The sequence below is a fragment of the Crotalus tigris genome, unplaced genomic scaffold (assembly GCF_016545835.1).
Source record: "Crotalus tigris isolate CLP2741 ecotype Arizona unplaced genomic scaffold, ASM1654583v1 scf7180000017716.2861928, whole genome shotgun sequence".
Taxonomy (NCBI): Eukaryota; Metazoa; Chordata; class Lepidosauria; order Squamata; family Viperidae; genus Crotalus; species Crotalus tigris.
In genome coordinates, this window is record NW_024096587.1 from 675205 (window position 1) to 701694 (window position 26490).

Consider the following 26490-nt stretch of genomic DNA (forward strand, 5'->3'; position numbering starts at 1 on the left):
CTTTCTCCGAAGATGGTGAACTGGGGGAATTTGGCTTCAAGGAAGCACAGACAGGATCAGACTAACTAGAGTCTAGACACCAGCAGCACCTAACCCCTGCTGGTTGTGGGGACTGAGATAGGCAGGTTTTGCTTTCCTAATCACCCCACACACATACACACGTTAAAGTAAAAAAACAAACAAACCCAAATTCTATTCAGACTGGGCCGCCGTTCAGAGATCACGAGCCTGCACGTGAGAAAGTTCAAGACATTAATTTAAAACCAGCAAAAATTTTATTTCGAGGGAAACAGGAAACTGCCCTGCCTGATGGGCTCAGATTAAGCCGCGTCCCTCATCTCCTTCACGGGAAGCAGAATTGGGAGGGGGCTCTGAGCCATCTCCTCGAGAGGGAACAGCCAACCAGCGAACCCACCCGCTGTCCCCGCGCCCCTTTCCCCTTCTCTGCGAAATCGCCCTAGCCGAAGACCGGCCCTCGTCGGGAGGTGGAGTCGCGGCAGCGGAAGGGGAGGAGAAAAGGACGCCGCAACCTACTTGAATAATTGATAGGCTGGGCTGCGAAGGGGAGAGCTAGCAAATGCGGAGGAGCCGCCGGGCGCCGGGCTACCTGCATCGTTGCCGCCGTCCGCTTGCCTGCTCGCCGGCGATGAGAGAATTGCGTGCAGGTAGGGGAGCTCGGCCGCCGCGCGGCGCCTCTCCTGCCAGGCTAATTAAGGAGGCGCGGGAAAAGGCAAGGAGGCACCGAGGGGCGCTGCTCGGGGGCGGAGGAGGAGAGAGCCACGGCTCTTAGCCCTGGCAGATAAGTCGAGCCCCCATCTTCAGAAGCAGTGTACCCCTGCGTGATCATTTACTGAGAAGGGCTGAGACAATTCAGATTCCTCTCTTTAAAAAAATAATAAAGGAGTGAATCCCTGGACTGAGAGATGTTTCGGCTGAGCCTTAAGTTGAGCCCAAATCGCATTTCTCCCCAGGTGGAGCTGATCGGTGAAAAGGAAGAACAGGAGAGAGAGAGAGAGAGAGAGATGCTCCAGAAGAGTTACCACTTCTCCCATATCTTTTCTTCTGGGGCAGTTTAAAACATTGCAGGCAGAAAATGCTGCAAGAGTTGTTCCTTAGAACTGCAACTTGATGTCCCCCTTGAACTGCTGCCTATCACTGCTATTGTCGAAGGGGCAGTATTAGAAGAAACGGCACAAGCATCTTTGTGGTCCTTGGCTACGGCACTAAGGGGTCTTGATTTCCTGCACCAATAATTACGGTATTTGTATTTTGCAAGAACTCAGTAGTGTTTAGTGTTTAGATCCAGCATATGTTTTCATTGGTAAGGCTTATCTGTGAAATATAAGGATTTTGTTGTTGTAAAGAGTGTTTTTGAGCAGGTATAAAATAAGAGAGGAAATTATAATTAGACAAAAACTGTCCCACCTCATCAGTCTGACAAGAAACACAATTTCAAGATTGTTTGCCATTTGTGTCTGTGCCTGCTGGTCAGCTATGTTGATCTTTGAGGTGCTTTGGAAGTAATGGTGAACCAAAAGGGGCTTTGATTTCCCCAACTGTATCTTGTTTATAGGAGGCAATATTATACATTTGTTATGAATGAAGAGGTCTTGCTTCCATTTTCATGCATTAGAAAGAGATGACCATATTCATGTCTTGGCTATGCTGCGCTGCATGGAGCAGATGGTTTGCATTTGTGTTTGAGACATACTGATCTGTTGCAGCAAAAACAGAAGTATATGTGTGCGTGTGTTCTGTGGCATTTTAAGGACTAACAGTTTCATTGTGGCATAAGTTTTTGTCAAGAGGATCCTATTTCATCAAACATCACTGTTACCGTGAGATGGAAAATGTATTCTCTGGGTGATAAATAAGGCTTTAAGATGGTATCTCAGTGATTATGGCTGTGTCCTGTTTTCTTCTATTTCACATCGGGCTTGTACAGTCTTGGTGTCATTTATTTAACTGATGGATGGCACATCAGTTTGATCTACTTGTTCAGCCTAAATCGTGCCCTTTCATCAGAGATAGGCAAATCTATTCTGACATATTCGAAGATAGCCTGGCAAAGGATACGGAGTGTTTTCTTTTTATCTCTTTACTGCACATACAAATTAAAAATGTTGTAACATCCACCAGGAACAAAAGAGGATACTTCTTGGAACATTGACAGTGAAAAAACTGTTTTCCATGAAAACCAGGGCAGGTGAATTTAAGAACAACTAAGCTAAACCTTTACAGTTTTATATCAAGCTGGTTTTTAAATGTTTGCTTATAAATTACTGCACCAAAAACAAAAACCTCCCAATATGCACTTAAATTCCAAGTTGGCAGCTGAATAAATTCTACCTTATTTCAACTGAATGTTGACAAGTGATTTTAAAAGGGAAACATGATTGGATTAGTAAAGCTGTTTTCTGAGCCCAGTTAGCCAATCTGGAGGAGTTTATAATTGCTTTATAACTAACATCTGATGCCAGAGATGCTATCATCTGACATATGCTCAACCAAAAAGTGTCCTTCTGTATTTTCCTTTCATCTTGGAGCATTTCCATTTCCATTTTAATGGAGCTAAAGGGAAATCTAAGATAGGTCTTATTATTTTATACTGAGAGTGTCCCAAAACAGAGTTTCACACATTTTCCCTTGTAATAATGTAGGCCTTTTTTTTTGCCTTTAAAAATGTCCTAATTATAGACATTTAGGACACTGAGCTTTATTTTTCACTTAGTCCAATTAAGGAATAGGGACATAGTTTTTTGCCTAGCATACTTAGCATATATTTGTTTGTTTTGCATAATATCACAACCTGCACACACATCTGATGGATGACATCCGTAAAACAGCACATAAATCCAGGCCAAAGCAACACCCAGTAAAACTCAGATAGCACTAATCTATTATCTTTCAGATGTTCTCTGGAAGACCTGTTTTCACTACCTTCCAGTAAACCTTCCTTAAAACAGGTATAACGAAATCTATCTGTGAGTTCCTGCCTTCTTAATCTTGCAGAAGTGGGGAAGTATTAATACAATTTGTTGGAGAGGACACACTGTATCAGTGAATTCTATATGAAGAAGTTGGTCCTGAAGGTACCCAGGAGAAAACTCCTATAGGGCTGTATTGGATAAAATCAGCACTTTGAGTTGTACTCAGAATATGAACAGCCAAGGCAGACTGTTACATTTTGCATCAACTGTCATTTTTTTTTTAAGTAGTCTTCAAGGACAGTCCCAAGTAGAATGCGGTGCTCTAATCTCAGAATTTAGAGTTCTGTACAAGGCCAGAAAGAGAGTGAACATCCTCAACTTAAGCATGTTCTAATGGACCAATATGGGCTTGATACTTTGGCATCTTCAGAGTTACTTTCTTACATAGACTTCATGACAGAAGTAAAACTTATAACATATCTCTATCAGAAGCCGAGTAATATTTTTAAAGTAGACATTTTTAGTATATTTCAAACATGGACTAAAGAACTAAAGTCTGCAGTAATATCCCATCAATTGCTTCATCTCACTTAAATGTTATCTACAGATTTGACATTCAAGTTGATTCATCACAAATTATATTCAGAGAATATTTGACACCCCAAAGAATGTATTTGAAAGGATGGACATCAGTTTTTCTTCATTGGTGACTTAAAAAAACTGAAGATTCATTAACCCATATTATATGGGCATGTATCTTTTTTGGAATAGTATTTTAATGTACATAAGTGGATTCAGAGGAAAAATTTTTAAATTTTAAGTTGTTAACCTGATGTTGAATTATATACCAAAGCTTTGAAATCTCACTGTTTATTGGAAATTATGATTATACAGTATCAAGCATGGAGGATGATTAAAATAATTATATTGAGAAATTGGAAAATTCACTATTATTTCAGAGATTAAGGAAAGGCTTTTAGAAATGTGTGACTCATCTGTTATAGAAAAGGGAATATTTTTACTAATAAAAGATGAAGCAATATATTCTACTATAGGAGAGATTTTGTAGTATTTTACAATAATATTTTATATTAATTATATAGTAGTATATTAGTAAATCAGTAACTTCATAAGTTTAATATATAAAATATATAGATATAGATATATATTTTTTTAGTTTTGCATTTTTTAAAATCTTTTTTTCCCCATTTCATTAAATTTGCGCAGAGTCTCATTTAACTGTATTCTTTTTCAGTATTTTGCCACTTTTTTAAAATAAATAAATAAAAAGCAGGGAGAAGAGCGTTAAACTGTGAGACACCCTGCATGTGATCCCCACTAGACCAACCTCTCTTCCCCTCCCACCCACTGTGATAAAACTCCTCCCAACTTTTGCAGTGGTCAGTGATACCAGTTAACATTGAGAAGTCTAATAAAGGAAGAGTGGAGATGGGGAAGGAGATATTGACTCACTCACTCACTCTCTCTCTCCCTCTCCCTCCCTCTCTCCCTCCCTCCCTCTCTTCCTCTCTTCCACACATACAGTGGGAGAGAGACAGAGAAACGTGATGGATATGGATCAAGTATCGGATGGCAAAGTCATATCACAGAACATTCTACCCACTTCATTAGCAGCTACAGGCAAGAAGGCATCCCAGATAACTGCATGACATTGCCCCAGGCAACACTTTGACTCTGCCCCTAGTCAAGAACACAGTGAACAATGAACAATTTTATTATAATAGCTTTTTGCTACCAAGCAGCAGATTTTTACAATGGCAATACATTCCTGAGATGATTAAATATTATCACAGCTCACCTGATCACAGGAGAAGAAGATCCTATCTTTTCATTTACAAGAGTCAGTTTGATATATATTGGGCTAAATGTGGAAGCTTAGTAGGTCCCTTTACCCCAGTTACAATCTCTTTGTTCAGCCTATTTTACAAGATTGTTTGGTGAAGATAAAATTGCGGAAGCATATATAGTGTCTGATGCCTTAAACTTCTAAAGAGCAGAGTTATGGTCATCTTGAGGACCATACGACGTTTTGCTGAGGGCTGCACAATGGGCAGGTCTATGAACCAATGTGGAGGTTTAGAAATTTTAAAGGCTGATATGGATGCCTTAAGAAGTATTTGGAAGTTTTAAGATACGCAATTAATAAGCTCCCACCTTTGCAAGATATGGGCCACCTGTCCTCTATGTGAGCTGGGAAAAGCAACAGAAGTGATGCTGGAGATATGATGTGTCCTGTAAACTCCATTTTTTGTAACAATTTAAGAAGAAAGACAGGATATAAATCTTAAAAACCTAAAATGATTATTGGAGAGGAGAGGAGGGAGAATATGTTAGACTCATATATATATATTTGAAGAAGAAACTGAAAGATTTAATAACTGTTGAAGACATAATCATGTACTGTAATGGTTCTCTTTTGTATATAAGATATTCAATACATTCATTTTGTTTTGGGGAACATGCAGACACATATAAATACTGATGTTCTTTTCAATTATGTAACAATGGTTTGGAAGCCAATAGGGGAAGAATGAAATTGTGTAGCGCATGTATTTATAATAGTGAAAACCTGATATTACAAAATTGAAAAGACATCCATTTCCTTTCAGTTATATAGTGGTCTGAAAGATATGCCTCAGTTTTTATATCCAAATAAGGATTTTATTTGTAAGAGTCTTAATCTGATGACTGTTAAGACATTTTATATCTGTATACTAGTTTATTATTTTGATTCCTGTCTTTTTGTATTAAACTATTATATGTGAACAATTTAATTGTATTATATGTGATATGCTTGTAAGAGTATTTTTGTCTCTTTCCTTTTTTTCACGTAAAATAAAAATTGAAAATGCTATTGAAGTGAAGGAGATAAAAGCTTCTTTTAGCAGAATCACTTATGAACAAGGAAGAATAATTTTATTATCTAAGTCAGGGTGATTCTATCTGTTAAAAGCCAAAAGTCATTCCCAAACTCTTAGCAGCACTTGAGACCTGAAATGAAACTTCTCCCATTATATTTTTGCATGGAAGCTGCCTTACAATCTATAAACATTGTAATAAATAATGTTTGTATACAAAAAAGTGCCTTGATCTGAAACCTACTTTCTTTTTTGAAAAACCTTATACAGAACTCCAATCTGGAAATTTATCTGTTGCTTAATTTTGCAAGCAATCAGCCAAGCTAAATGGTTTTGACGGCCTTCTCCAGTCTGACATTCTGTAGGTTAGTTGAATTTCAACTCCCATTATCCACAGATTGGAAATTGTGAGGATTGTTATCCACTTTTTTTTGGGGGGGGGGGAGATTATAACAGCACTTCTTCCCCAAAGGATTAGTCCTTCCCCAAAGGACTATTCTTCTTGTAGTATAAGTAAAGACTTGAAACAAAATTTGGAATACAGTTCTACTCCCTTGCTCCTTTTCAGGACTTTGAGTCTTTTACTACTACTTATTGCTCAGAATGGAGACTTGCCTGTTCTTTCCCCCATTCCACTCCTACAACTTTTGATCCATACATGCTTTATAGCATTAAAAAGGTTCAGAATTAGAAGTGGCAGGTGGCGGGGATGGAAGTCCACGGCAAAGACAGCAAAGTCCACATTTTGGATAGAGAGGACCGTTGGCTTGAAAGAGGGGTAAAAGAGGCCATGTATGTTACAATAACATTGAGCAGGCCTCTCTCAACAGAGGGGGAGGGATAAGACACCACCTATCTCCAGTTTACAACACAACCCTTGCAGCAGTTCCAGGAAGATTCCACAACCAATTGCACTCTGATTCAGGTGACCCTGAGGTCAAAGATAAACCCCCAAGTGGCCTTAAGAACCCTCATGGGGAGTGTTAACAACCAGATGACTGAAAACAAATACAATTCTTCCCTCCCCCCCATCAATCCAGTCAGAACCTATCCTTCCATGCCCCCTTTCCCCCTATCACATCTGATGAAGTTTCTCGGATGAGAAACAAAATGTTTTGTTATTCTTCCTCAAAGGACAAAAAAACCAGTCCAGCAGCCTTTTGAAAAAGCACCTTTGAGATAAAATGAGGATAGCAGAGACTCCTAATTTCTCATCTGTGAAATAGGGATGTTCTTGCACTGATGCAACATGTAGTTTGGGATTTGGAAGTGAGATTCTCATTTCTTCATTGCTTTCAAAGTGATGCTGAACTTCAGAACAATATTGTTGGGAATTCTGGGAAAAGATTCTAGATTCAGAAATAATGGCCACGCCATGTAGGTAGAAATCTGTCTTTCTGATTTTTTGAAAAAGCCATGGGATCAGAAAGCCAGGATTCATAAGCTAACTTCAAACCAAGCTTCAAATAGTGTTTCTTGCCAAAGAAATACGCCAGAGGTTGTTATTTGGGTGACACCAACATTTTATTATAAGATTTTTTCCATGGCTACTTTTCAAAACTGATAGTGTACAGTTTATTAGTACAGATTGTTTAAAAGATAGAGAACAATTTGCCCCATGGGTTTTATAGTACTCAGCAAAGTAAAATCTACCTCATGCTAAGTATAGTTTGTTTTAAGTAGAATATTTTTAATAAACCACAATGGCTGGATTCCATAATGTGCTAAGCCTAAGGCCTTAACACAATATGGCTTGATGCGATATATGCACCCAGCTACTGGAGAGAATTACATTTTTCAGAGTAAATTTAATATCTGTATTTTCCTCTGCAACTTTTGACATTTTAAAGACTTTTTAATATCTTGTTCTTCTAGTTTTCTTCTAATATTTATTTTTATAATAGACTTACCCCAAATAATGATGATTGAATTTTTTTAAGATTGTGGCATGAGAGAAGGACTTACATAAAAAGACCTTTTGCATACTTGTAGGCAATAACATATTGTATTTAATCTGGCAGGATGTTTTTCATCAGTGTTAAAAGTCTTAATATTAAACATTAAACAATAAAGCACTATATAGTGCAACATGCTTTGCATTAAATTCAGCTAAAAGCCAAGCAAAAGTTATTTAGAATGTCCTTCTATAACTTACTATATTTGGATCATTCATGTCTAAAGGAGGTTTACCCTGGCTGTCTGGCAGAGAAAAGCCATTTTAACGTATTTCTCTTGCTGTTAAATGACTGCTGCAAATTTGATTTTGGTTGCTTGTATTTTAATTATGTATTTTTGTTCCTTTTACTTTTTGCAAGGGCCTAAGGGTAATATCAATAAAACAGAAAGCACAGCAGGAAAAAAATATCTCAAAACAACATCATAATTAAAGATAAGCCCAAACCTCTCTTAAAAGAGTAATTTTATCTATCTGTCTGTCTATCTATCTATCTATCTATCTATCTATCTATCTATCTATCTATCTATCTATCTATCTATCTATTTATTTACAGGAACTGGCTACCTCATAGTTTCATGGTTTAGTTTAATTTAGAGTCCTAAATAAATTTATGGTCAGAAGATCTTGAATTGGCAAATCTACATGCTACAATAAGTCTGAATTTTTAAAAAAACACATTAAGGCTTACCCCATTATACATAACCAACTCTATTCCTCAGTCCAGCCTTTTAACCAAAATTACTGTTGTGAGGATAAGGTAAAGGTAATACTTTTATATAATTCACCCTTTTATACAAAAATTTGGTATAATAAATAGGCTATGGGTAATTCTGCTTGAGATTTATTATTGTGTGAAGTAACTAAGAGAATAGAATTTGTGTTTTTTCTTGTTTCTGTCCTCTATTTAGTATTATTCCTTTTTACATATTAATTTTTATCTAGGGAAATGGTTTAGGTTAATTCCTGATATAGAAGAGCAAGGTTCAGATTATTAATATGAACAAAATATTACCAAGAAGTCTGCTTTAGAACCCTAATCCCATCTGTCTTCATGTTTCCTGTCTGAGCAGGGGGTTGGACTAGAAGACCTTAAAGGTCCCTTCCAACTCTATTATTGTTATAATGTTCTTGAAGATAGAAACAGGCAATATTAATGACACTGGCCAAAGGGGGTCTTAGTGAAGATCTCTACTTACAGACATTCTCGAATCTATGAGTAGATTCTCATCCTGCATAAGGAGAATTTGATATAAAGATCTTCTCTTATCTTAGTGGTTCAAGGTAGGAAAATTAGATTTGAAGACCTAGCTATATTTGATGTAGGGATGAGTCAGAAGAAAAGAAAAAAATAATTTATTTTTATTTTATTCTTTTAATTTATTTAGGAGAAAAATAATCTATGAAAAATTATTGGCCAGGATGTGACCTGAGGCAGTTAAATGGAATTATATTGTATCTCTACATTATTAGCACCACTGAAACATGCCCACATGTTTCCTTTAAAATTCCACATACATTCTCAGAATGAGGATCATTTTGTCTTCCTTCAATAAAGATTGAGTACACTATTACATTTCTATCTTTACTTCCCTTGGAAATGTTATCTCTGCAGGATCTAAGTATCTATTTTACATGATATACCAGATATCCCTCTGTGTATTTTTGTGACAGGTAAACCATAAAATAATAAACATGATGGGGACCCAGATTACAATATTTCTATGGAAGATAAGCTATGTTTTAAAATGTATTTTCACTTTCCTCTTTTATGTTTATCTCATTCAGTTCTTCTATGATTTTCTTTTATATGAAGCCCCTCCTCTCCCATTTTCTCTGGATGCTCGCTCACTCGCTCACATGGCTGGTAACCTGCAGTGTCTCCCCAGGAGTTTCCTGCTCTTGCGCAGAATAGGCTCTTCTTTTTCTCATTTGAAGTGTATCTCAGGAAAGAAAGGCAGTAGCCATTTAACTTCCAGGGAGGAAGTGATTTGGGGATAGCAGTTGTGCCCTCTGGAGACAGGCTGGCCAGTGTATACCGCACAGAAAGAACAAAGCCTACATGCAGGAGACCAACAAAGCCTCAACAGGCACAGAAGAGCCTGCAAGAAGAGAGGATGTTTTCTTGGAAGCGTAGTTTGACCTTTGGGACCTATGGAGGGTACGTATCTAGATCAACTCTGGCTTTACTCTACATTCCTTCAACCTGTGTTATATCTCTCCATGTTTATTCCAGGGAAATAAAGGCTGCCATGTGTTTTTAGTTCATCTAAGAATCTGGAGCCACTTGCAAGAGAAGTATGGCTTTGTATACCTTGGTGAGGAAGAGGAGTGTGCTTCATTATTTCAGGATGCTTTTGCCTCGGTTTCTCTTTCTCCCTTCCCCAACTTGTTTCTCTCAGAGATGTTGGAAATGAAGCTCTCAAAATTGCTAGCTTGGATTTGTTGGAGTTGCTATCCCAGTAAGTCTGGAAGGGACCAGATTATGGAGAGTTGGCCTACATAGTTTTGGAAATGTAGAAATGGCTAAATTTGATTGTTCATAAGGCATTAACATTAAAATGTGTAGATACAGCAGGACTTTGTAGTCTTCAGTTGTGAATTAGACTGGAGTTGGAGGGCTAAAGGGAAGGAAGTTTTCATTCCATTTACATTTTTATGAAAGACCTTATGGTATGCTTAGAAATCCAGAATATCAATATAAATTAACCCAAAGTAGGTAACCAAATGTGTTTTCAGTTATTTAATATTATTATTAATAGAATACTTATTTTTATATGTAAATTAAAGTGCCTCATGTCAATTAGCCCCAGAAGATGGGAGATTTGCTCTTGTTGGCAAAGCACTGCAGGCTAAGAGCAATTAGAAATCATTTCTGCCCGCACATTACACTGAAAGTCAGTAGAAGAAAAATATTTTAAAATATTTGTTTTGCCGCCTCCCCACTCCTCGGAGGGGAACATCCAGTAAGTATGCAAGGTGGGTGGGTAGTGGAAGTATTCTACTTCTGCCATCCCTCTGCATCCATCACCAGATTTGGTACACTGTCCATGTGTTCATGGACATTTGTTCTGTGTTCCTATAGGCTCTCTGCACAACTTAGAAATCTGCATTCTCAACTGGGCAAGGAGTGTCCAAAAATACAAAAATCCCCTTGAGGAAGACAGTCATTCCCTCAAATATGGTAAACAATTGTGAATACTAGCAGAAGGGGGTTTGAAGCAACTGAGTTCTCCCTTATACTCACCTCATTTGTTTATTCTTAAAAGTCAAGAGTGCCATTGCTGACATCCTTTGAAATCTTGCTATAGCCATAAATCCAAAAGATAGCTTTAGGCAAGTCCTCTTAATATTGAATTCTTCTCTTTACTTTGGATTATTGTGAGGGAAGGGTGTAGCCCCATTATTTCCTTTCATTTTTTTACTGGTGAAGATTTGTGAAAGATGGAAGGACTTCACAATTTATTTTGACTTCTAATGATATGAGTGGTCTGGAGGCTACAACATATGAAGAACAGCTGCAGGAACTGGGCATGTCTAGCCTAATGAAGAGAAAGATTAGGAGTGACATGGTAGCAGTCTTCCAGTATCTAAGGGGCCGCCACACAGAAGAGGGAGTCAACCTATTGTGAAGGCTGAACAAGAAGCAACAGATGGAATCTTGTCAAGAAGTATTCCAACTTAGAACTAAGGAGAAATTTCCTGACAGTGAGAACAATTAACCAGTGAAACAGCTTGCCTTCAAAAGTTGTGGATGCTCCATCACTGAAAGTTTTAAAGAAGAGATTGGACAGCCATTTGACATGGTATAGGATCTCCTGCTTGAATAGGAAGTTGGACTAGAAGACCTCTGAGGCCCCTTTCAACTTTATTATTCATTATTCTGCTAGAAACTATTTGGAAATATAATGGCTATATAAATGCTTTATGGTAAATAGTGGGACTTCTCCCAAATATTCATGTTTCATTAACATCTCAAAGGTATCATTTCTAACATGACTGTGTCTGGATCTTGGAGCTCCCTGCAGAAAGGGGATAATGCATTATTACGATCACTTTGAGCAGTCAAATAAACTATAGAAATGTTCAGGGTCTGAACTTCATATCTTCCAGAAGTTTTGGACTATAAATAGTCCCTGGTCACTGTCTGACCATGCTGAATGTAGTTGATGGAAACTGAATGCCAAAACCACTGGAGGACACCAAGCTGCCTTCTCCTGCAAATGTTCTCTTTTTTATTACTATTGAAACTTGCCAGATAGCCATTATTCTGTGGTACCAATCAAATATCCCACTGTTGGAGGTTTTTAAAAGCTAATATATTTTAGTGGCCACTCAACAAGAGTTTTATTGTTGGCCTCTGGCTGTTGATCCTATCCTTTCCTTTTGATCAGTCGATATTTCTGGGTTCAGTTCCCATTATTTCTTGTCCCCAGGAAATTAACATTTTTAGTTTGAAGTAGATTGTTCTGGTAATTGTTGAGATGTCTCAGAATTAGATTTGCAATAGGCAACTTCGGGTAACCCAGCTGTTCTTATTTGATTTTCTAGCTGCTTTAAATCCACATTACAAAGCTTACATTGAACACTTTAATTTGCATTAGACACAAATGGTTTACCTATGTGAATGAGCCACGATGAGGTAATTTCCCCCCCTAGTGCACATTTGTTCTAGGAAATCCTGAAAGTGGGTTTATTGGAAGCAGTAATGGCTCCTTGCTGTGCAAAGTCTGCCTTGCCCTTTTACATGATTATCTGTGAGAAACTGATGTGAAGGCAGAGCTGCTTCCTCTTTACATATAGGTAGTCCTTCAGATTTAAAGAAGACATACTGTTGTGCAGTTCATCTGCGGATACTGTTAAGACCCAGGTGATCAAGGCAAGGCAGACTTCTAGAAAGTCCTTTATTGCTTTAAGTAAATGTTCCAACAAACAGTCCTCCAACGACTGGTAAGGCTCCACCCCATGCTACCCTGAAGGCAGCTACGTCAGTCCCCCAAATAACAGGCCGTATGTAACAAAGAAAGACCACAGAGTAGGAGCACGCTCACAGGGCAAGTTCCAGGGTTCAAAGACCATTCCACCCAGCTAAGCGAGTCCACGAGGCAAACTGTAGTCCACAAAGCACATCAAGGCACAAGACAAAAGGCAGTCTTCAGGGCAAAGACAAGATACAAGGCAAAAAGCAGTCCTCAAAGCAAGGAAAAGATACAAGACAAAAGGTAGAAGATAGTCCTCAAGGCTAGGCAAAGCAAAAGACAGAAGGCAATCCTCAAGGCTAGGCAAGGCAAAAGGCATGAGTCAAAGCCGGGGGAGTATAAGCCAAAACAAAAAATTGTTCCTGGCAGAGACTAACTCTCCATGGCTTCTCCTTAAGTCAATCCACACCAGGTGTTCCTTGTGAGGAGGGGTGGGATGACCTTCTCCCAAGTAGCCTTGCAGCCCTTCTCTGAGCTTACCTATACTCTGCTCTCTGTACCCTTGGATCGAATGGGGGATGCAGCTATTCTTCATCAGAGGGATCTGCTGCCTATCGGCACCACTGTCTGTCAGCAGCCAATCCTTCCCTGTGTCTGTGAGGGCAGACAGGCAGCATTGTCCTCAGCCCCTGGTCTCTCCAAACATGCCAAGGGAGATGTGCTATCTCCGTTGGATGGTCCCAGTTCCAACTCCTCCTCCTCCAAACCAGGCTCCAATGCGGCCATGATAGATACAGAGATGGCTCTGCCGTCCCAGTCTGTAATGCAGCGTCTAACACAATGGGGACACTGAAAGTCCATTGTTGCAGTAACTATGGATGCTGTTATGTGATGCAGTTCACAGATTTCTATCAGTTTTTGTCAGCACCTTTCTTCAAAGCTGACAAAAGGAGGCTTCATAGCACAGAGCTGACTTAACAGGTTGTGTCAGCAACCACAGCTTCTGGTTTCTTTAGCTGAATGTTACAGTGGTGTTAGTTTTCTTCAGAGCATCATTGTAAGGGTTTGTGTGAATTACCTCAAGGTCTCTTTCCAGCCTCCAGGACATCATAGAACAGTGTTTCTCAACCTTGACAATTTTAAGGCATGTGGACTTCAACTCCCAGAATTCCACAGCCAGCAATGCTGGCTGTGGAATTCTGGGAGTTGAAGTCCACATGCCTTAAAATTGTCAAGGTTGAGAAACACTGTCATAGAACAATTGGCGAGTTATACAATGGTCATTCATTTGGATGACATGTCCCATCCATCACATCTTGGCTCTGATAATAAGGGACTCAGTGCTGGTGGACTTTGTGTGACCCAGGACCTCCAGGTTGGAGAGAAGGTCTTGCCATCAAATATCAGGGATGAAGCTGAGAGCACCCATGTGAAACTTCTCCAATTGTTTGATATGTCATTGATACAGAATTCACTTCCATATAGGAGAGAAGGGATAATCATAACTCTGTAGACTTTGTGAAGGTACAGATATTGTGTAATTGAGCACTCTAGTATGCAGCTGCTGGCCTTGCTGATCCTGGAGTCAGTTTCTTTGTCCAAAGAGCCACCGCTCAAGAAGATGCTTCCCAAGTATTTGAAGCTGTTTGCATTTGTCAACTGGGTGTCATCAACAGTGATTTTTGGTTCTATGGGATTGGTATTTGGCATAGCCTGGTCAAGTATTTCAGTCTTATTTAGGTTTATAGTCAGGCCGGAGAACATAGCAGAGTCTGAGAATTTACATAATACTGCTAATAATAGAGAATTTACATAATACTGCATAATAATACTCTTTACGTAATACTGCTATTAATGCAGGTAAGCTCTCTGTAGAACTAAACTACAGCTTACTCACTGAATCCTAGACAGAGTGTATAGCAGACTGCAGCTAGAGGTAATCCAGACTGAAATGCATCTGGAGCAGTGAAATATGTATCCTGGCATTCTCTGTGCAAATGGCCCATACTCAGAAGTAATTCTTATTATAGTACTGAATGAGTCTTTTTATTGCTTTGATAAATGATCCTTAACATCCAAGTGTATTTCACTAGCTACAGATAATGCCTGTCACTTTGGAGTGGAGAAGTAGGTTGCTGGTTGCTATCTTGTGCCTTTTAGGATAGGGGGAGCTGTCATTTGTAAGTAATTCAGCTGCTATGTCCTGTTAAGATAGATGTCTGCAAAGTACTGCCAAAAGGTAGGCTTTAAAAGAAAAAAAAACTGTGTGGAAATGTTGTTACCTGACTTCAAAAACATACATTAAAGCACTTGGACCTCAATGGCCCAAATGAGGGCAGATAAGAAAAGATCCAATAGAAGCATATAAAATAATGTTGAGCATTGATGGAAAACATGGCAGAGATGTATTTTTCTCCCTCCATTTTTCCTTGTGCAAGGAGATTCAGGACTCTTTCAAGGAAATAAATGATTATACAGAAACAAAGAGGAAAGATGTAAGATGGATGTAAAAGAAGACACTTCATGAAGGACAGGACTTTCATTGGCTACTAAGCTAGTAAATTACTCTAGAATCAAACACAGCCTATCTTAAAATACCAGCTGTTGGAGACCAAACATAGGGAGCTGTTGCTAAGGACCGCAAGATAAATTAACACATAAATCAAAGGCTATTAAGTCCTAATTCTGAACTTTGTGGATGTACGTGTCAGCTCCTGGGATACAGAACGTTGGAGTAGATGGTCTTTTGTTTTACTGTCAGGTGTTTTGTCACGTATTGTAAGAACTTCTATACTGTTACATTGTGGTTTTGTATGCATAGAAACACATATTTCACACATACCGAATAGGAAGCCTTTCTATATCAGAGGAGGATTTTTTGTGGTAAAAAGTTAAATCAGGTCAAACTGTTATTTGCAGAACTTCCATGTCACGCAACTTTGGAGTTCCAGGAGGATGCTATTTTTTTATTCATAGCATTCTCCTTTGTTATTTATGAATGTTCTCAATATGATTCTTCAGGATTTCTCTTTCTAATTATACTTTCTTGAACATCCTATCCATGCAAATATTTGTGTGGGAGAAGAGGTGGAGAAGTAATTTGTCACTGCAGCAAGTGGAGAGTCCTGAGCATCTGAAACGAAATGTGAAAAATCAGGAGTCTGGCAGCACTTTTTTTGATACATTTTATTAAAAGGCATCAGCATTCATGAGTTGCAAGTCACTTCATCAGATACATAGAGTAGCTAGACTGATGTAGGATTTAAATGGGGATGAGGTGGGGGGGAAGACACAGGTTATGTATGCAACAGATTATTTTATCAGTTAATTATTGTAGCATGTTAAAACCCCTCGTGCTTGTTGAGATCTTCTGAGATTGGCTGAAACTTTTTGATATATGTGAGTTCAACCATTTCTCATTCAGTGGCACTGTTAAAGTCTCCCAAACAGTTGCTTTGCCTGAAAGGGAAAAGGCAGCTGTGATAGAAGACTGAAGTGGCAGACAGGATAATATATAAAAGGTCTCAGTCAGGGGTGATGTCTTGCTGGCCACAAGACTGTGGAAACATCTCCAGACATCGCTGGCTTTTTGGCTTAAGAAATGGAGATGAGCATGGCCCCCTAAAGTCAGTCACAGGGACACTTGCAGGGACGCCTTTACCTCACTCCCAAGAATGGGAGGGAGAGATAGTGCTTAAGGGGTGCACTGGCATTAGGGAGACTTAAGTCCATCCTCAGCCATAGAAGCTTCCTGGGTGGCTTGGGGGCCAGTCATTCTCTCTCAGCCTAACTGATTTCACTGGGTTGCTGCTGTGTAGAGGAAATGGGAAGAGGTAGCATATATACACTGCTTAAACTCCTGAATGAAAGGTGATTTGTATCTAATAAATAATAAATAAACCAGAATGCAAGCGGGGGTGCAACAATGGATTGGCAAGGATGATTTGTGATTGCATGTATAGCTGTACAAGCTCTGTTCTTGGTTTTTAAACATGCTTCTATTTGACTACTCACTGAGGTTTAATTGCGAGATGGCTTCTGTCTCTGAAACCATATTCAGTATGTTTGTGTGAGGCGTATTAATAAATGTATGCCTGTGATGACTAGGGGAATTTACCTAGGGTTTCTTTCTTTTAGTGCTATGCTTTGCCTAGATATCATTTAAAACCTTCTTTTCCTGCCCATTAACAGCTATAATCTTTCCTTAAAAAGAATTATCTATATTTTTCCAAATGGATTTTATAAAAATACAGTCTAGGCCTTATCTGAACTGCAATCAGGCCAGTTCCTAGCCTTATGAAAAAGGGTATCAGCATCTGGGAAAGGTGACAGTTCTGCAGCTGTTATTTGTTTTTAATTATGCTAACTGGCATGTCCTCCTTTTCATACAGGAGATCTGATGAAGCAGAACACTGCATCAGTGACATCTTAGATTCACCTATCCAGAACTCTCAGGCTGCCCTTAATCTAGGTGTTCAGAATAAGGTAAGGAGTGCACTTGCTTTCTGCCTGCCACTAATAGTACAGATGTGCTTATGTGTTGTCTTTGCTTTAGGAGCTTCAAATAATCCTCATTACCCTTAGGGATATAACTTAGCTTGAGAGAGAAGCCAATCTAAGGTCACCCAGACAGTTTTCTGGCTGACTGGAGATATTCTAAACTGAATGCAATTAGCATCCACCTCCTCAGGGACAGGAACTGGGTTAGCACAGCTGGATAAGCTCTTTCAACTGGATAAGCTTTAGAACATTAGTTCTTGGCACCCAAGTATCAAAGATTGAAAATGGAACGGATATATCTAGGGGTTTGGGAAGTTTGGAGCATGCTGTTTTTCCACATAAGCTCTTGTCTCTTTAGGTCATGTTTAGGTGTTTATGTAACATACCTACCTTTTGTATCTCAAAATATAATTCTTTTCTGCATTTTTTTTCTGACCTTACTGCTTACAGTTCTTCTTTCCTTTCTTGCAGTCACAATGCCATATATATATATATATGTTGCTAAGTCAATATTATTTCCTGTGTTTTGTCTGTGAAAAACTATCATCAAGAACAAAGGAGAAGGTTCTATTCAGCCTTCTCTCATGAAAGTACTATGTGTACAGGTAGTCTTCAATTTGGGACCAGTCATTTAAGAGATGGAAGCCAGGAATATATTGATGAGAAATATATCAGTTATATTTGACAGTTTGAAAGATTTTCATGTTGAAAATGCAGTAGATTTATTTCTTTTGTCTTGATGAGAAAGATATGGAATCAGCCAGAAGTAAATTTTTGGCTAAAATTTAGAAGAACTTTTAATGGTAGCAGACTACCTTAAATAGAATAGTTGATGCCCCTTAAAGTGTTTAAACAGACCTGGGCAGCCTTATGTACACCACCTGGAGCCACTCTGAGAGTGAGATGGGTGGTATCTAAATTAGATGAGTGAGTGAATGAAAGTGAGAGAGAGAGATGATTGATAGATAAAATACGTTGGGAGTGCTATAGTGCTGTCCTGCTTTTAGTAGATACTTGGACTTTCCAGGGTCTCTTCCAATTATGGTTTTTTAAGGTTTAAAATTTAAAGGTTGTCCTTTAAATGGCAAAATATTTGGTTCTTTTTAGATAAAAAGAAGTATCTGAGTAAGGAATACAATAGTGATGAGCAGCTCACTAAAAAGTATAAGACATGATACTTTTCCAAAATGGCCTGGTTTCCAGATAATTAGAGCTTATACAATATGCTTTTTTCTCTTCTGAGACAGCAGCTATCAGGAAGCACTCTGTATTTTGTGTTTTCATAAACTCTGCAATACTGAAGATACAATCTAATGAAACAGTAATTATGATCTAAAGTTGGGGTCTGCAAATTTATTTCTTATTTTATGTGATACCATACAGGTAGTCGACTTATTTGAAATGATTGAAAAAATGCAGGTATGTTATTCTTGTTTCATGATCAAATTTTGAACTTCTGATAATAAGCTGCTTCTGTTATGGAATTGTCTTGGCACTGAACTTTACCATAACCCAAATGCAATAATTACTTCAAAGGTCTCTACCTTTAGTTGTGTAAGCTGTTAATCCACTCCACACATCTGGCTTCTTACTTTGTTGCCCTTCTATTTCACCCTTCCTCTTCCTGCGTGATGTTTCTGTTGGTTCATCTGGCTCCTGTGAGATTCTCCTTGTAATTTACAAAAATGTTTTTACCTCTCTGCTGTGATTGTTCTTAGAAATGGATGCTTTCTTTCTGCTGTACTTTTGCTGTACTTCTGGAAGCCTCCAAGAGCTGTACTCTCCCTGTTTTCATTTTGGCCTGGTAATTGTCTGGCTACAGGTGGCCAAATATTCAGGGATACCTACATGAGGGAAATATGTTGGATGAAATTTTTTGGGGGGGCTCCTCTCTTGCACATCTGTGTTTCTTATGTACTGGAATTTAAATTAAAATCACTCTACATCACTGATAAGCTCAATTCAAATTTGTGGAATGAATTATAAAAAAAAACCCAACTTGTCTTCCAGGGCAAATTGTGTGGTAGATATCACATAAAATCTGACTCTAACACATGTAGATGTGCTACCTAGAGTAAGCTTTTGGTAATTTGATGAATGAAATTTGTCTTTCCATTTGATGCTCTCAGAAGAAAGTGGATGGGGAAGGTAAATTAGGAGAAGATTTAGTTTCATTGAATTACTATGATGAGTTATTATCCTTGCCCCAGAATTTTTGGAGTATTGCCCTCACCATGTTATTCGAAGGCCAACCTCCCCCTCTGAGGGACAGGAAAAAGTAAACCAGAGATTGATTGATTTTTTCTTTCCTTCTTCCTTCCTCCCTTCCTTGTCTCCTTATCTGTCTGTCTAGAGAAGTCGTTTGGATGAGCAAAGATGTTCACTTCCAGCAACATTGAAGGTCAGTTACCATTGCTCATTGCATTTTTTGAATTAGGAATGATAAACCCCAGCAAAGGTCTGCACATTATTCTATGATGGGACGAGTTGCACCCTAGTATTTCAGCAAAATTTCAATCAATAAACAACTCAACAGGAGGCTTTGCAGATAAGATTTGCGGGGAGGGGCTGTTCTTAAGGACTTCACTCCCAATTGAGTGGAATCCTCTCTTTCTCCACCATGGAATGAATAACAGCTTTCTGTTTCTGTACAACTGTGGAGTTAGAAGAGCTGGTGCAGGGAATGGACATCTTTAGAGGAATGGGAGCAAGGCTTACAATTTTGGGAAGGGCAGAAGTCACAATGGATTGTATAGTTTGGGAGTAGGCTCACATATTTGGACCTGTGCCCCATTTGGGTTTTCTCTTCCTTTGATTTTCTTCCTTAAATTAAACCTCACCTATGGCTTGCATTATACTTTTAATGAATTTCCCATCTCAAAATGTCAGAGAACTACACCACGACTTTTCAGAATTGTACCACTAAAATTTAATGGTGCTGCCAGGGGAAGTCCAAGATCTGCGGGCATCACTGTGATCAGAGGCAAATTGGAGTAGGGCAAGAGTCATAGTCCAGGTGAGGGAAAAAGAGAAATAAAAGAAATACAAATTATTATAGAAATACAGGAAAATTAATATTAATGTAAATCAATACTTATACAGTGATATTGGCTTATTATGAACTTTGAAGTTGTATTAATTTAGTCATGCTAGCTGGGAATTCTTGGCCCTAAGGGGAAGGCAGAAAATAGAGCAAGGCAAACCACCATTGTTTGTGTATATATTTCAGTGTTCAGATAAGTAGACCAATTTGGTCTAGTCGTTAAGGCACCAGTCTAGAAACCCAAACATCTGTAAGTTCCAATCCCACCTTAGGCATGAGAGTTTCTCTCATGACTAAATCACTCTCTCTTAGCCCAACCCACTTGACAGGGTTGTTGTGTGAAAAATAGGAGGAGGAAAGAATATTGGGTCTGTTCACCAACTTGAATTATTTATTAAAATAATAAATGTGGGAGATTAATTAAAAACAAACAAATAAACGAAGTGTTCCGAAGCAAACTAACCTTCCCTAACTGGCACCTTCTAATTGTACTGAGACTGCAGGGCCAAGAATTCCCAGTTAGCATGAACAATAATATAACTTCAAAGTTCATAATAAGCCAATACTACCATATAAGGGGCATTAATTCAGGAATGTTGTTGTTGTTGTTGTTAATTGCGAAGTCGTGTCCGACCCATCGCGACCCCATGGACAACATTCCTCCAGGTCTTCCTGTCCTCTACCATCTTCTGGAGTCCATTTAAATTCACACCTACTGCTTCAGTGACTCCATCCAGCCATCTCATTCTCTGTCGTCCCCTTCTTCTATTGCCCTCAATCTTTCCCAGCATTAGGCTCTTCTCCAGTGAATCCTTCCTTCTCATTAGGTGGCCAAAGTACTTGAGTTTCAACTTCAGGATCTGGCCTTCTAAAGAGCAGTCGGGGTTGATCTCTTCTAGGACCGACCGGTTTGAACGCCTTGCAGTCCAAGGGACTCGCAGGAGTCTTCTCCAGCACCACAGTTCAAAGGCCTCAATTCTTTTGCGCTCAGCCTTTCTTATGGTCCAACTTTCACAGCCATACATTGCAACTGGGAAAATCATGGCCTGGACTATGCGCACTTTTGTTGGCAGGGTGATGTCTCTGCTTTTTAGAATGCTGTCTAGATTTGCCATAGCTTTCCTCCCCAGGAGCAAGCGTCTTTTAATTTCTTGGCTGCAGTCTCCATCTGAGGTGATCTTGGAGCCCAGAAAAATAAAATCTGTCACTACCTCCATTTCTTCCCCATCTATTTGGGGAAGAAATGGAGGTAGTGACAGATTTTATTATAACTCTGGAAGAGCAGGAATGGCAGAGATGAAAAAGGAAAGTCACTCTTTGCACCTATTTCCTGTTCTCTTGTGATTGTTAGGGTAATTGTGTGCCAATCTAGCAATGGTACTATTTTAGTTGAATGTTTCATTATGCATGCTACTAATTAGTAAAATACCCCTCTGATATTTTTTTTCTTCCATTCAATCATGTCTGATTCTTCAAGACTGTCTCGACCAATTTTCTTGGCAACGTTTTTTCTTCCAGAATTGGTTTGTCATTGCCTCCCTCCTCACTGAGAGAAAGTGACTGGCTCAAGGTTACTCAGCTGGCTTTGTGCCTAAAGGACTAGAAGTCACAGTCTCCCAGTTTCTAGCCTAACTTCTTAACCGCTACATCAAACTGGCTCTCTTCACTGTGATTTACAACAGAGCATAAAGCCAAAGTTAAACAAAAGATGCCATTCTAAGAACTATTCAACTATGCAAGTATGCAACTATTGGTTGCAACAAAGGGCAATAAACTTGGAAGGTTGAGAAGATTATTTTAAAAAAACCTAACACTTATTCTTTCCGCATTTACTGGAATATAAGGAGGAAGGGAGGAAAAATATAGGCAGACTTGCAAGATTTTGTTACTACAGCCTATCTCCATAAAGTGTAACATTTAATCTTCCCATGGAGTCAGTTTCCTGATCTGTTCAACCATGTAGAGCTGAAAGTTGCATACAAACTGTAAGTTTCTGAATTAGAGGCACAGATAAGATTATAAAGAGTGGGTTACAGTATTCATGCCTAAGCCTGATCTAGAAGTATTTGTAATATTATAACTGAGGAATTTCTGCCACAGCAGGTGGCAACATCTAGCAGACAGATCTGTTTAGTATTTAGATAGGATGCCATCATGAAATCCCACCATAGACTATTCCAAGAAGTTAAAAAAAAATACCATCCTGTAAAAAGGCACGCAAAAATCATTTGCCAAAAAACAAAACAAAAAAACCACTATGTTGCCAAAATAAGGAGTCTTTGACTTACAACCATTTGTTCAGCATCCATTCAAAGTTTTGACAGTGCTGAAAAAATAGACTTATGGGCTATTATGGCTGTTCATACAGTAGTGCTGTCTTCAGAAAGCCTTTGGAAAGATAGCATAGCATGTTATCTATCCCCTCCCTCCTCCAGAGCTGCCTCACAAATGGGTGTCACAACCAAGAAGGTTCAGAGTTTGCAAGAATCTATCTGCCTTCATGAAACACCAGCTTGTCTCCCCATTGAAGTGGTACCTATTTATCTACTTACATAGAACATGCTTTTGAACTGCTAGGTGGGCAAAGCTGAGGCAAGTGACGGGTTCATCCTGCCATGCAGTGCTAGGGCTCGAATTGCTGGAGCAAAGACTATCTACAGCATCATTAAGCCACTGAGTCACCACACTACTTAGATGATGATTGCTAACATTTCAGAAGATAGATTCAAGATTCAGAAGGATCTTGATAGGCTTGAGCTTTGGACCCTTCCAACAATTCAGTAAGATCTTGCACTTAGATAGGAAAAACCAGATCCACAGATGCAATCCAGGCAGTATCCTCATCATCAGTAGTGCCTGTGAGAGGGAGCTAGGTGTCTGGTGAATCACCACTTAAGTATGAGTCAGCAGTGTGCTGCGCTGCTAAAACAAAAACAAAAAAACCTCCAACACAGGACTTCTGGTTTTGCGCCATAGTGCCCGGCCGCGGGATTGAGGAGCTCTGCACTCCACAGCTAGTTTCGCCCTGCCAGGTGACCCTAAATGGGGCAAAAATTGCCCCAGATAGGCGATGAAGAAAGAGGGGTGCTCCGATGAACACGGAACAACGGCGGTTGATCCATTTGATCCGGGGGAAGCCCTCTAACCCGACAGAAGAAAGGCTAGCTTCACACCAGTGCCTAGCCCAAGCTACTTGCAGCCGAAGTCCAAGAGCATGAACTAGAACAATGATGAACTGTATGCTTGGCCTTGGTAAGAGTATCGATCTTCTCTCTTTTATTTTGTAACTGATTCCTTGGGAAAGATCCCCAATAAGAAATCCTCTGAAAGTGAAGGGAGGGGACTACACCCCTATTCCTCCATAGACGGAAGCAGCGAATTAACTTTTAAGGGGGAAAGAAATATATTGAAATGAAATCTATAATATTACAGTCTGGATAAATCTAGAAACTAAGAAAATTTTTAAGATTTTACACCTTAAAGGGTTCTGATGAAATTATATATATATATATATATATATATATATATATAACTTTTTGTTTGAAAAAGCTAGAAAACAAACAACTACTGACATCTAGAGGAGAATTAGAGTATAGAACATCAGCAAGACTGATTCAGAAATTGTCAAGATGCCCAGAAACAAAGAATAATCTGTTCCCTTGAACTTTAATAACTCTCAAGAAGACAGCAGGGAACAAAGAAAGAAAACATACTGAGCCAACGATAAAATTAAAAAGTGTTTGCAGAAAAAGAAAGACTCTGACTGCTGTTTAAGCCCAAGAATTATTTACAGAAAAAGAAAAACTTTGACTCTTGGCTAATCTCTCGCGGAAGTTACAAGAAAGACTCAAGGTGGCTAAGTATACTGGATTGCAATTCTGAGTGGTTGATAACTGAACCCTAAATAGAAGAACTGTGATAAAATACTGGTTTCACTGATGCTTTGACAATTGGAAACACATTGGATTACAAAAATCATATATAAAGATAAGAACTATATAAGATTGGGTTGTTTGGATTCTGAGATTGGCTGGTTTGACAAGGCTAATCATAGAGACTATGGCACTGATGAAAGACTATTTGAAGGGGGGAGGTAATATGGATATTGTATACTTATCAAAAAAAGACAGGAAACCACATCTAATATGTATTCCTGAAAGATCTAGCCTGGAATATCAGAGACCTCCAGAAGCAATATTCCAAGACAAGACAAATACTTTTCAGGAGGAAATGTATGCAATGCTACAATAGATACAAATGACAATGGATTCAAACCACGAGTTAATAAAAAAAACAACTTTAATGACATAAATGAGCATATCTCCAATCTAAACTTACAATAAAAAACCTCTCAGAAAATGATGATAAAGAATAAACAAAAAAATCAGATAATAGAAGATAAACTTGAAGAAAATGACTTAAAGAGAATTACAACTTAACACAAACAAGAAAAAATCTACAAGATTTTGCATTAACAATAAAAATGGAAAAAATACTTTATTTGTCAGGACATCAAAACAAACCCAAGGACAAGAAAGAAGATTTAATAAAATGGACTATAGAACTGCCAGGAAAATCATTAGAGTTTGGGAGACAAAAAGCACATACCCTACGCAATTTGTCTTTCTCACTCCCAATAATACCCACAAAAATACAGGAACTTCCTGGCAAACGAAATATATTAACTTGGAAAACTACTTGGCAAAAAAAAAAGGCCAGAATTAGATTTAAAAGATTTGACTCGCCTTACCAGACGGAATATTACATGAGCAAACACCTTTTGAATATGATTAAAAGAACAAAAAAAATTGGATATAAAGGGGCTCTATAGTAAGAGGGATAAGAGATATACGTAGTATGGTATCTTCTACAATATATGAAATGTAAAAATACTGTTGGAAGAAGGGAAGATCAAAGAAATATACTACTAATTAATACACTAATTATATAATAAAAATTAATCATTATTGACTGTTAATTATTACTGATTATTTTTTTAAATATATGAACCAAGACATCACACTATTCACTAGGCACTAGGGGTTGTGATTGTAAAAATCAATAAAATATATTTTTTAAAAAATAAAAATAGTACCATTCTGAGGCCACATTTGGAATACTGCATCCAGTTCTGGACACCACAATGCAAAAAAAAAAAAAAATTACCCAGGCTCTGAAAAGAATGCAGAGAAGAGCAACAAAGATGATAAGGGGTCTAAAAGCTAAGTCCTATGAAGAACACCTAAAGGAACTAGATATTTTTAGCTTAATGAAGAGAAGATTGAGGGGAGACATGATAGTAATCTTTCAATACTTGAAGGGCTGCCATAGGGAAAAGGATATTGATTTACTCTTCATAGCACCTTAGGGTAGAACAAGAAGCAATGGGTGGAAACTCATCAGAAGGAAATCCAACCTGGAAATGAGGAATCTCCAGGCCGAACTGTTAAGCAGTGGAACAGCTGCTCTCCCAGAGTTGTGGATGCTCTGTTGCTGGAAGTTCTCAAGAAAAATATTGGACAACTGTTGGTCTGAGATGGTATGAGGACTTCTGTCTTGGTCAGGGGGTTGGACTGGAAGACTCCAAGGTCTTTTCCAACACTGATTCTACAAAATGCTACAGAAATTGCCACTCAGCAGGGTGTCTAAATGCAAAAGCACCCTCTCTCTCTTAGAGCGCTGGCTAAGTCTAGTTTTGTGCAATTCTTAAAGGGTATATTTTGCATGCTTTTGAGGAACCAAGGTAGGATTTCTCTCTATAAAAGGCTCTTAGAAAAGACTCAAACTCAGCAATTTCTGACAGTTGATTCTATACCAGTGGTTCTCAACCTTCCTAATGCCACGACCCTTTAATACAGTTCCTCATGTTGTGGTGACCCCCAACCATAAAATTATTTTTGTTGCTACTTCATAACTGTAATTTTGCTACTGTTATGAATCATAATGTAAATATCTGATATGCAGGATGTATTTTTCATTATTACAAATTGAACATAATTCTATTCTACTCTACTCTACTCTACTCTACTCTACTCTACTCTAGCCTACTCTATTCCATATTGTCTATTCTGTTCTCTCTTCCATATTGTCTATTCTATTCTACTCTGCTCTGGTCTATATTCTATTCTACTCTATTTTGGTCTGGTCTCTATTCTATTCTATTCTATTCTATTCTATTCTATTCTATTCTATTCTATTCTATTCGACAATTTAGGGTTGTCTTCTTCCTGGTTATTCAAAAAAGATTCAGTTATAGAAATGACAA

General features: G+C 38.5%; 1 protein-coding gene across 5 annotated transcripts in view; it reads left to right on the forward strand.

The window, feature by feature from the left end:
- Window positions 1-509: 509 nt before the first annotated feature.
- LOC120306075 (rap1 GTPase-activating protein 1-like) overlaps window positions 510-26490 on the forward strand; it is a 67509-nt gene continuing 41528 nt past the window's right edge. For 2 of the 5 annotated variants that reach the window (XM_039338692.1, XM_039338695.1), the window contains exons 1-4: window positions 512-665; window positions 17074-17167; window positions 18566-18601; window positions 19536-19583. In XM_039338692.1, the coding sequence (XP_039194626.1) occupies window positions 18584-18601; window positions 19536-19583 (66 nt within the window). In that variant the 5' untranslated portion in view covers window positions 512-665; window positions 17074-17167; window positions 18566-18583. Of the gene's footprint in view, window positions 666-734; window positions 1259-17073; window positions 17168-18565; window positions 18602-19535; window positions 19584-26490 lie in introns of those variants that run through there. The other 3 variants (XM_039338694.1, XM_039338697.1, XM_039338693.1) reach the window with 3 other exon arrangements.